This window comes from Loxodonta africana, chromosome 7 (assembly GCF_030014295.1).
Source record: "Loxodonta africana isolate mLoxAfr1 chromosome 7, mLoxAfr1.hap2, whole genome shotgun sequence".
NCBI lineage: Eukaryota > Metazoa > Chordata > Mammalia > Proboscidea > Elephantidae > Loxodonta > Loxodonta africana.
The window spans coordinates 105194557-105206942 of NC_087348.1; the positions used below are offsets into that span (position 1 = coordinate 105194557).

The 12386-nt window shown below is 46.1% G+C and overlaps 1 protein-coding gene across 1 annotated transcript; it reads right to left on the bottom strand.

Annotated features, from left to right (window-relative positions):
- Positions 1-5135: 5135 nt before the first annotated feature.
- FZD4 (frizzled class receptor 4) lies at positions 5136-11706 on the bottom strand. The gene is made up of 2 exons (XM_003418550.4): positions 11131-11706; positions 5136-9035 (listed from the first exon to the last, which is right to left on the bottom strand). Exons 1-2 carry the CDS (start codon positions 11410-11412, stop codon positions 7707-7709), a joined length of 1611 nt encoding a protein of 536 aa, XP_003418598.2. The 5' UTR covers positions 11413-11706; the 3' UTR covers positions 5136-7706.
- Between the last annotated feature and the right edge of the window lie 680 nt (positions 11707-12386).

Sequence of the window (12386 nt, forward strand, 5' to 3'; positions counted from 1 at the left end):
TGGGCCCATGCACAGACAATTATAAACAGTGCAGTGAAGGCTCTCAAAGTTGAAAGCGTAGGGGCTTAAATTTACCTATGGTGAGGAGAAAAGGGAGCAAGGAGGCGGCAAGCAGGAGGGTCAAAGAAGATTTCCCAGAAGAGATGATACAAGACCTCAATTGTGAAGGAAGAACGGACATAAATTAGTTGAAGAAAGGGCAAAAGGGCATTTCAGGCAAAGAACCATGGATGCAAAGGCAAGGGGGTGAGAGGAAAGCAATGAGACTGAAAGGTTTTTCTATGTGACTTATCAGTTCCATCTTGTTGCTTTATACTCTACCAATTCACTTCATATCAAGTGAAATGATGCAATCCTCAGGCATTTTATGAAATTTAGATAGCCAGTCAGAAACATCAGCTAGCCAATCATTTAATCTCTTAAAGAGGAAGGCTCTGATAATGTGGGCAACCCATGATATTAAGCATATGCTTGGGTGAACACAGGATCAGGTGCTTTTAAGAAACCAGGTGGGAGGCTGACGAAAATCAGGTAACTGATGTGAAATGTAATAAATCTGACTTTCTATTCTCTCTCCCTGGAAACTTGAGATGTTGGAAACGTTGGCTGCTATGGCAGATGAATCAATCCATGGGCTCCCTTACCCTAAGGAAGAAAGAGACCAAAGGAAGAAGACAGAGTGATTTTAAGTTAGGTGGGGCCAAAGTCCATTTGAAAGCCCTTGGGACTAAACTTCTGCAGATTCAATACATTTTCAAAACCTTCAGTAAGATGCTCTCGTCCTACCAACTTGGCTGCATTATGAAAAAAAAAAAACCGAGGGCAGAGTCGTCCCCTGAGCATGGTTTATTTCTGTTCACAGAACTTCGAAGACGTGAGGCCAAGGCTGACCTCTTTAGTCAAGAATCAGCTCAACTTTAAAATTATGATTGCATGTGAAAGCTAAAATGGGAAAGATAAAAAATCAGTTCTCAGGACAGAAATGCTAAAAACCCTTGGGCTACATTCCAGTCAGGGTCCTGGCCCTGCACACAAATCTCCCATTGGGGGTGGGTGGGCAGGAGACCAGCCAAGACCAGTTCAAGCCAGTTGAGTGTCAGGGAGTCATGGGGTTTATTCTAGAGGTGTCCAGCTTACAGATAAAGAAATTTACCTTAGTGATTATGCTACATAATCCTTGAAAACCAGACACTCAGGGCCAGGTCTTATTTTTAGTTGCCTGCCAAAGCATTTACCTATTCCCAATTAACTATTGGTAGTAATTAAAGAAATCAGAACTATAGAGCATAAAACAAAAACAAAAGCATAAGAAGGCATAAGAAGATCTAGTTGTCCAACCTGCGACTTCCCCTAGACAAGTCCCTTGCCCTAAGCCTCGCTTCTCTTTATAAAGGAAGGCAATGCCTGCCCTGCTTACTTCAGAGATGCTATGAGAATAAAATGAAATCATGCAAATGAAAGTATTTTCTATACTGATAGTCTTTCTCCAAGTGCAAGGGATTATTATGATTTCAATTCAGATTGTGTTGACTTCCTAACAACTTGGCGCCCTGGCGGTGAAGCGGTTTGAATAGCTCAGACTGCTAACCAAGGTTGGTGGTCGAATCCACCAGCCACTCCTCGGAAACCCAAGGGGGCAATTCTACTCTGTTTTACAGGGTCACTGTGAGTTGGAATCGACTCCACGGCACACAACATAACTATTTAATGAGGAAGTAGTGGATTGAGAAATGGCATACTTTACAGGGAAGAGAATTTAAATCATATACTTCCCTTCATCCATTGTTGGAGATAAAAATACACTAGCAATCTGTAGATAAGAAAAATAGTATTGCAGAGTCTTATTCACTGGGCTTTTTACTTACACCAAAACAGGGTGGGATTCAAGTGAAGCTAACAGGTACAGAGCAATTTATATGCAAACCACGAGGGCTGATGTTCTCATCTGGGGCATCAGCAGACTTCTCTGTCAGGCGTCCCCTTCCTTCTGTGTCTGTGTGGTCCATAGTATCATGTGCTCCCATGACACCATTCTGATAATGGCTTTGAATTTGCTTTATCCAATAATTTTCCTGGATATGGGGGACAGAGGCCACCCAAACTTGTAAACTTAGAGAAGCCATTTTCCTGACTGACCGACGTTATGTACTTCCATGTCATAACATAAAACCAGAACCATTGTGTAGCTGGGGAAAAAAAATCTCAAGTTAAAAAAAGGAAAAATCTCCTTTTTAACATCTTCTTTTTTAAGAGACTCAAAGCACTACAGTGATGGGAAAGCTTTTTCAGGCCACCAGACTGAGTCAAGGGCATTTGGAAGGTTTATAAAAATGGACACATGTATTGGAAATGCCAGAAGGAAGAGTCATTGGGATGACAGCTTGAGAACTCTAGTTATGTCCAAGGCATAATGTGACCCACTTGAGTGTTACTGATGACCACAGTGGTGATAAATTCCATTGACCTTGGACTCTGGGGGTTTGCTGACCTAGGAGAAATCCCAGAGGGGAAAAATAGCTCCAGCAAAAAAGAAACAAAGAGGCTCTCAGAAAGCAGTTCTCAATCTGCCTTGCAAACCAAATCTTCTATTTCTCACTGCTGGGTATGTATGCATCCCAGGGACAAACATACACCTTCAGGAATACTGCCAAATCACACACCAGTTAATAAACAAAATTTTATTTTCCTTTGATACAAAAATTAAATAGCAAAGTTTATTTTTTTGTACAGTGATAAATTAGAAATTTACAGTACAGACATCAATGCAGACATACTTTTGTAAATCCTTAAAAGCAGGGTCCATTTCCTTTGAAGTTCAGCTACTCATTCAGGGCATGTGTAGCAGGAGTTTGCCTGGTACCTCTATGTCAAACTTCTGAAAGTCCCCAGGTTGGTGTCAAGGTGGCTGGAGCTGTAGTGCAGCATGAGGATACAAGGCCACAGAACAACTAGTGTAGCTGCTGCACAGAGCAGGTTGAATGATATTTTTATCTTTTCACAGATGGTACCTGATATTTACTCCATCTTCCTTACAAAGAGCTCAAGAGACCTTGATCCTTAGGCCTTCTAAAGCCTCACAACATCCCTGTGAGGTAGGAAAAAATCCAGAATGCTTACACACCCCACTAGGAGACACCTAGAAAGCAGATGACCTCTCCCAAGAGCCCACAGCCAAGTCAGGGCCAGAGCCCATGAACAGGATTTGGAAACTTCCACAACCTGGGAGACAGAGAGCCTAGCCTTCAAGGGCAGGGCTGCTCTTGCCTCTACTCTCAAAGGCTTCTGGGATGACAGTGGTCATATAGTGAATACTCTAGGAGATCAAGGAGATACAAAAGCTTTGAGAACATGGCTCATGTATGACCCCAGGTAGCCCTCTACAAATTGCCTGGGTGAATACCAGGAATTTGTTGATTCAAAGATGAAGAAGGGAAATAAGGCAAATCAGAAAGTGGCGAGGGGCTTACCAAGGTGAAGCAACTTGTCAGGGAACCCTTGTTGTACTTCCCTCCTGGTATTAACAACGTGCCATTACTGCATGGCAAGAGGCAGCACCAGACAGCTTGAACCAGGCTGCAGTGAAACAAACTCCATTATTTAAGGCTCTAGTGTCTGATCCTTGATAGAAGCAAAATGTTCTCCTAGAAGTTTCCAAGATCTTTAACCTAGCTCAAGGAAAAATGATAACCCAGGTCCTTTGTCAGTCATAATACAGACCCAGACCGGGGACTCTGACCTCAGGTAAAATACAAGGACAAAAAGAATTGTCAGAGTCCCGTAATTCGGCATGCTTTTCCGGACCAGCAGCTCTCTCCAATGCCCTCCACCATGCAACCAAATTCAGGATATAGAAACGATCCTAAGGGGCTCCTTCCAAAGTATGTCCTTTGTGGCTTTTGTTCCTAACTGCTGCTGCGGCCACCTCACCATAAGTCAAAGATTGCATCTTCCTAGTGAAATCCCTTTAAATTGAGTCTGCCCCTCTGGGCTGAGGATGTCAAGTTCATCCTTGTGTCCTTAGGTCCCAGGTGGGTGGCCAAAACAATAAGCACTTAATCCAGTGGCCAGGAGGTTGAGGTGGCCAGAGAGGAACCTGCAGGTGCTGAGTAGCATCATAATTCAGAACCTAGAGACAGAAGTGTCCCACATTTTGGGGTTAGGGGTTCTGGGGAGAGAGTGACCCAGGAAAGGAAAGTCAGAGAACATTTCAGGAAAATAAAATGTGGCACCTCTTCTCCGGTTTCAGGCCCCTGAGCAAGCTGCCGACACAAGCAGTCTCAGAGATCAGGAAATGGGTCTCCATAAAGGAAAAAGGATATGAATCAACCTAGCAGCTCAACCAGCTGGTTCTGGCCAGTTCCACCCTAACCCACGTTCCTCATCCCTGAGGTTTGGCCTTTACGGGCAGGAGAAAGGAGTCTGCCAGAGAGGAGGCTGGACAGAGGTGACCTTGGGCTCCACTTAACAAAATCTCTGGAGGCCAAAAGATTTTTAGGGAGTGATAATCACATCTACTTGTTTCAGATTTCAGAGACAGAAAAGCCACCTTAACCTTTTCCTTATCACGATGTTATCCTCAAGTTTACCTACACAAGTCACGTGGAATACACTCAGCTGTAAATCATCTGTTCCCCAAAAAAGCCGTATTAGATGTGTGGGCTCATGTCCTCATAGCCTATTTTCATACTCTTTCTAGGAGCTTCCACAGAGACTGTCATGAAGCAGAGTTGATGCTTTCTATCAAAACCTCTGCAATTGATTTGGAAAAAATCCTGAGATGACATGAGGGACCCAAGAAGGTTTATGGGATGAAGACAGTGAAGCAGATGGAAATTGCAGAGGCCCCTTCTTTTTCACAAAACCAACAGCAAAATTCAGCTGACCCAGGAGCATCACCAGCCTTGGTCAGTTAGAAGAATAGAGCTGTCACCACTGAACTAAAATGCTTATCTTCTGTGACATCCCCTAAGTACTTAATACAGGGTTTTACACATAGTTGGCACTCAATATATGTGCTGGTAAATGCCTTTTTTTTTTTTTTTTTTTTAAAGTAAATACCAATTTAAGAGGAGATGGAGTTGTTCTGAGGTAATTGGTAACTGACTCCTTAGCCACAAAGTTCTTTTCCTGAAACCATCAACACTCTCCATTGTCTGGAAGGTGAAATGCCTATAACCCCGTGACACTGCTAAGGCTACTAATCCAGTCTGCACCAACAGGCCACTTCTGATCAAATATACTTTCCTCTGGGAAAGCAAGAGATTTGGGGGACAGACAATTTTAAACCCAGAAATCGTCAGGCCACTAGCTCCAGAGCTCGCATGCCTGGGTTTACCCAAGGGTTCTTTTATTATTATTATTTATTCATTCACAAATATTGAACACCTACTTCTTGCCTGGGCCTCTGCTTGGTAACACAATCACTGAAACATTACAGGGAAAATTGCCTTACAAACCCGATACTCTAACAGCAAGGCCAGTCCCCCACTGCATGGTCCTTCCTGGGCCAAAGTCTCTGCCCAACTCCCAAGACACTAGAGCAGAGCGTGAGTAAGGGCAGGCTCTGCCCCTGGGTGCATGCTCCAGGGCCCTGGGCAGTTATGGGAACTGCCTGCAAGCAGCGCAGGGAGTTCACATTTTACATTTCACAGGCAATGTAGTCTCAGATGGAGTTAAACCAGCCTTCCTGGGACCATTTCTCATGCTCCGGGAGCCCTGGCCCAGAGTCCAGCCAAGGTACTCCAGCTTGGCAGACAGCAGCACGGGCCGTCTGTGCCCATTTAGCTTCTGCCTCAAAAGCCCTAAGATGTTCCCTTCCAAACCACACAACAGACCTTACATGCATCTTCATCTCAGACAGCTCAACGACCACAAAAAAAAACAGAGAGGAAATGGCAAACCAGGGGCATAAAGCTCACCTCACCCTACCCGCCCCCCCGCAAAAGAGCATGCTTATTTCCAGAATTTGACCACCTATTTGGAATTTTAAGTCCCTGGAAATGTTTTCCCACAAAGAAGAATCATAAAAGAGAGCTTTCCTACCTGCTTTAAAAAAAAAAAAAAAAAAAGGCATGAATAAATAAATAAATGAGTCACTGCAAAGCAGAAACGGAAGCAAAGACAGGTATGAGTTATACGGAGAGCAACCTGTGACACTGTCAACAATTTGTCCCAGAGATCTGGTGATTAGAAGGCCTCAGGCGGGTTAACAGAGACACCAGTTACAATTTTAAAAGCTCTGCAACTTTTGAGAGGCTGCTAGGGGGTAGCCCCTTGTAAGGAACGTAAAGCATAAATATGAAAGGCTTCGGATACCTCCACAAAAGGCAATTAAGACCAGTGTTGTTAGCGTTTGCAGTTCATTTCATAGGGTCTACACTTTATTCCCTAACCAATCAAGCTCCTGGCTGGCATTCTGGAGATTCATTAAGCACCATATAAATACTCCAGGCCACACTGCCTCCAAGGAAATCTTACAAGGAACCTTTGCCAATTACAAGGAAACAATTATGCGCCAAGTAGTTGGATTAGCTGTCCTCAGTTCCCTTCACAAAATTGAAAAAGTCTCCATTGTTGTAAGTAGACCAGACTCTGATAACATTCTTATGCTAAAGGAAAAAAAAAGGCACTATCGTTTTGAGAATGCAAGTTGACCATAGTTGTAAAGTCAGTGAGTATACTATGTCATGGTCCAAGAATGTGCTTTTAATTGTAATTGACACACACAAATTACACAGTTAATCTGGGTGAATGCAAACTTGCCAAGAAATTTAACATTTTAGCTCTTCCAGACTGGCGTCTGCACAGATGCAATCACACAAAGTAAAATATATTAAGTCTCAATTGCTCAATGCAATAGGTCTCCGAGGCTGGTAAGGTAAGTAGACTTGGTAAATCTCATTTTTCTCTGAATAAAGTGATTGTCAGAAAGTGAATCACCCTGCATTTTCCCCTCATTAGGCATGCTGCAATGCAAAAATTCCTATAAAAATACCTTTTTTGAGTCATGAATGTAAAATGAAGAAAACAGCAGCAGCCTAACACAGAGACACTGAAATAAAAGAGGGAGAGAGAGAAGAAAAATCCACTGGATATCTTAGGTGTGTTTGTACAGTACTTTTGTTTGTCTAAGCCATTCTGTTTTATGACAAAGGCACTGAAGGATTCTGACACCACCTCTGGGGAGTGCGATCCACACAGTTCTAAACAGCAGACGGTGCACCCCAGATGTTTATGTTAGACCAGCCAAACTACAAGCTCTTGTAACACGTCTCTGAACCCAGCGTTTCCAGTGTTTATAGATCACTTTGCTATTTTAAAGACCCAGTTAGTTTTAAATTTTAAAAGGGTTAAAAAAAAGTTACTCTTTCGCCCTGCAAGTTATCGACTCACGGCTCAAATCCCACCCTGCAAGGAAAAGCAGCATCGCCCTGGACTGCTCACAATCTAGGCAGGACCTCCACACTCCAAGCTGCGACCTGCTAAAGTGATCAGTATTTTGATTTTTCACAGCTTTGAAAGCCTCTAACTGGCTTTTCCATGTTGGATCATTCCAAAGTCTGCAGTAAAATCATTGGTTTTAGGATGCTGAGAGGGGCAGGGGTCTAGCTTAAGTGGTGCTTGTTTGTTCAACTTTTAGCAGCATTTCCACCGAAATGCTACTATTCCCTCTATCAAAATGAGGACCATGTAGAGGCTGGTTATCCTTATACCACAGTTTCATTGCCTTTCCCAGGCTTTACCCAACCACTCCCTCTCTTCTCTCTCTTTACCTTCCCAGAGTTCACCAATCTGTTGGAACATTTCTGCCACGTGTGAAAAGTTTTGGCAGACCAAATCCACATGCCTGAAGTGATGCCCACCAGCAAAGACATAAAAATTTTTAACATTTCAACTGCCATATTGGAGTCATCTGCAGAATACCGGAAGAGTGCCCAGTTGGAAATTTCATAGAAATAACAGGCAATCACACAGGTTGCAGGAACCGTGTACAGTACTGAGAAGACTCCAATTTTGACCATCAGCCTTTCCAACTTGTCTGTCTTTGTCCCATCCTTTTGAAGATTTGACCGAATTTTGAACAAGGCCACCAAACCTGCAGCAATGAATAAAGTTCCGATCACCAAATAAGTGAAGAGGGGAGCCACCACAAAGCCAGTGAGGGCATCAAGGTTTTGGTTTCCAACATAGCACAGGCCAGTCAGTCCATCTGCATCCACCAGTCTCATGATCAAGATGACAATGGTTTTCACCGCAGGGATGGCCCAGGCTGCAATGTGGAAATAAGAACTGTGCATTTCAATGGCTTCATGACCCCATTTGAGTCCGGCTGCCAAAAACCAAGTGAGTGTCAGAATAACCCACCAGATAGAGCTAGCCATTCCAAAAAAGTACATCAGCAAGAAAATTATTGCACATCCTGTGTTCTTAAGTCCTTCTTGGATGAGAACGGGTTCTGCTGCCTCTTCAAAATCGCAGGATATCCTTTCCCGGCCTACAGTCAGCCTGACAATATAAGCAATGCTATAAATATTATAGCACATACTGAGAAATATGATGGGGCGCTCAGGGTAGGAAAACCTGGAGGAATCGATCAGGAAGGTCAGGACCGTGAAGGCGGTGGAGATGAAGCACAGGCTGGCCCACACGGCCATCCAGATGTCGGTGAACTCCTTGGCCGAGCGGCTGTATAAACCGGCATCATAGCCACACTTGAGAACACAGTTCAGGCTCCTTTTCACCCAGATGTACTGGTCAGAATTGGTTCCCACAGAGTGACATTCTTCCCCAGGCTGGATGGGGGTTTTGTGAGGTAAAGGTACCTCTTCGTCACCTGGCCCTTCCATGCACATGTGATTGTGGTCATTCTGTGGTGGGAATTTGCTGCAGTTCAGGCTCTCTGGCCAGGCGAATCCAAATTCCTTCAGGACCGGTTCACAGCGTCTCTTGACTGAAAGACACATGCCGCCGCATGGGCCGATGGGGATGTTGATCTTCTCTGTGCACATTGGCACATAAACCGAACAAAGGAAGAACTGGAAAAGTAATGAAATGAACAAAGAAAACAATGAGTTGGAAGTCTGACTAAACGCTTGCACAAAGCTTAGTTGAATGCTTCCAGGCAACGTACGTATCTGAGTATGATTGTTTACTCTGATCTCAACCATGCTTATTAATCCATCATTTACAGACTTTTCTTAGGTTGACTCTAGTAATCCTTTCAAGGAGAACAAAAATAAGTAAATAAATAAAAAAAGCATTTGAATAAGAATTATATAATCCATTTCCCCACAATGGAAGGAAATAAACAAAAAATTGGCTTTCAAGCTCCTCCTTTCAGCTACTTTTGGAAAGAGCTGAACAGACAAATCAAATGACAAGTCATTTTGGTGATGGAGTGGCTTATTTTCCTCTCCATTTCCTGATCTACATTAAAAAAAATTAGAAAATGTGGATAGAATATTTCTCTTGCTAATATTCTGTTTTCTACCTTATCCCTTATTATTATTATTTTTTAATCAGTTCGATATTGAAACAGAAAATGTCCTAACTGGGACATTGTTTGACTCAAAAAGATGTGAGGGAGGTTGAGGTCTCTGGTCATCAGAGGTTTGTTTGGTCAGGTTTCCTCAATGAATAATAATGAAGCTCAATAGGAAAATGTCAATGTTAAGTCCCTGCAAACTGTAATACCATCAGAGGAGACTCCAGTTGCTGTCCTCAATTCCTCCAGCATTGATAAACAGTCTGCTTGGCTCCTTACAGATGTTGTCTATGAAGTCTAGAGTTACAAGTAACTGTTTTCCAGCATGTAAAGGGATCCAGTCCTGTCCTTCAAAACAGCTTGGCTGCTTCCCCGGGATACATGTAATTAAAAATATATATCCCTGCAAAAGCTGTGTCTCCAACAAAATTGCCACTGATGTCAGGATATGTGCTGTTTCCAAACTAAGAGCTACAGGATCATGTCTTAGGCTTTTATAACCTAGTTCCAAAGTTCTTAAACTTCCAAAGGGACACTTCACCAGCAACAGGTCTAATCCCAACCATCTTTTCAAAACCGCAATCCAACTTTTAAAATGATCTCTGTAAAAACATGCACCTAGTAAGTAAGCTGCATGTCTGTTTCTTATCTTTCAGAAGTTACAGCCAGAACCACAGATTTTTGAAGCTTTTAGCCTGGACAACTACACTCTATTTTTTCCCAACTTCTTTTCTAATTTCTAAAAATCACACAGAACCTCACCAACCAAAGCACAACCAATGTTAACAATTCTTAAAATTTCTGTTCAGTCTTTTAAAAAATAAATTGGTTCTTTTTGCAAGATATTATCACACTGTGTATGCAAACACTTTCTTGTTGTATGATGAGCATTTTCTATATTTTTACATAAACCTTAAAATTATTAATAACTGCAAAAAAAATTCTTCCAATATATAAACTACCTTCCTGGAGCTTGACCACACCATCACCTTTTTTCCCCCCGAGCTGTGTTTTCTCTCCCTCCAAGCACTAAGCCTGCCCTCAGCCCTAAGGATAAGAAAGGACTAAGGCCATCCATTCCTTCCTGCGTGACGTCTAAAGTCATAGGGGATCAGGCGAAGAGGGGTCATTCCTCAGTGTGTTACACTTGATAAAAAAAAAAATTGATAACCCACCCCAAAATACGGGGGAGAATACTGGTCTGAGAGGGACAGGGAAGGGAGGAGAAGTTCATGTCTCCTTATCTTTCATTCCAAGTCTTAGCTACATACAGCTGGCTGTCCTGCCCGGGACTCGCCCACCCAGCAGCGGCGGCCGGAATCCTTGGCAAAGATAACCCTCAGCTCCACTGGGGTTAGGGGCTTGGCCAGACTTGGTGGGCAGGGGAGAAAAACGGAAGGGCGGGGTGTCAAAGTGGGTTCTTTCGTAGGCCAGATGACTTACACAACGTTTTGGCTTCCAGTCCCTAAGAAGGGACAGAAAAGTGGGGGTGGGGATGGAAATCACTTTTCCAGGAGAGTTTTACCCTTCAGGCTAGGAAGGGGGCAGGGGGCTCTACTTGGCGAGGGTTCCGCGTAGTTAGTTTGGGGCGTTCCAGCCCAAGAGGTCCCGTCAGGGGTAGGGGCTGGGGGAGGGGGGGCGCCCACCTGCAGCTGGCTGGAGCAGCCGTACTGGATGAGCGGCGTGAAGGTTGTCAGCTGCAGCTCGGCGTCCGTCTGCAGCTCGTGCCCCACCAGGTTGGGCATTTTGGTCACGTTGTAGCCGAGGTTCTGGCACATGGTGATGCGAATGGGGTCGCAGCGCCGCTCCTCCTCGTCCCCAAAGCCCCGCGCCGGCCCCAAGAGCAGCAGCAGCAGCAGCAGCCGCAGACTCAGCCCGACGCCCCCGGGCTCCCCCGGGACTCTCGGCCCCGCGCCCCGCCGGGCCATGGCCAGAGCCGGGGGCGGCAGCGTAGGCGGCTGCACCAGTAGACACCCCCAGTTTGCACCGGGGCGCCGGCTGCCCGCGCTGCTCCCAGCTCTGGGAAGGGAGTGTGGTAAGGCGCCAAGGGCGACAAACGGGCAGCGGCCGGCTCCTCGGCAGCTGCGCGCGACTGTGTAGGGGAATTAGATGCCCCGGGCCGGGGCCGAGGTACAGACTGCAAGGGTCATGGCTGCAGGCGGCGAGCCCCCAACCCGGCGCCGGCCGCGTCGGCTCGGTGTCTCCGCGAAGCCCGCCAGCACCCAGCGCCGCGCCGCTCTCACCGCCCGAGCCCTCCGCGGCGCAGGAGGTTCGTTGGGCGGTGGCAGGGAGGGACAGACAGCGCGCCTCTCCAATGGCCGGGCGCCGCGGGCGGTGACGGGCGGGGCTGCGAGGCGGGGCTGCTCTGCCGCTGGAAGGGTCAGCCCCTGCCCGCCCGCCCCCCTCCTCCGTCCCTGCCTCCCTCTCTCCCTCCCTCCCTCCCCGGAGCGCCCCGCCCCGCCCCGCTTCCCGGCGCTCGCTTTCCTCCCACCCCGTGAGCCGCGCGCGCGGGGGCCAGGCGGGGATGGAGCGGGGTCGCTCCGACCCGGCCAGCCTGCCCCTCCTCTTCCAGGTGAGACGTGCTCCCGGGTCGCTCTGCCCCTTTCCCTTCCTTCTTCCAGCTGTCACCTCGGCGCGCGGCCACCTCCCCGTCAGGCTGAGAAACATTCACAAAGAACATGGGGTTGGCTTCAAATTCCGGCTGTGTGACCTTGAGCAAATTGCCCAACCTCTCGGCGTTAGTTTCCTCATCCATAAAGTGACTTGGGAGGATTAGAGGTAATGCGTAAAACGCTTAGCACCGTGCCTGGTACAGCCAGAGCTCGTAGCTATTTTCACTCCCAACTCGCTTTGGTGGGAGCCCGGCCCCTCTCCCCGCCTCCGGACGCGGTCCGACCTGCGC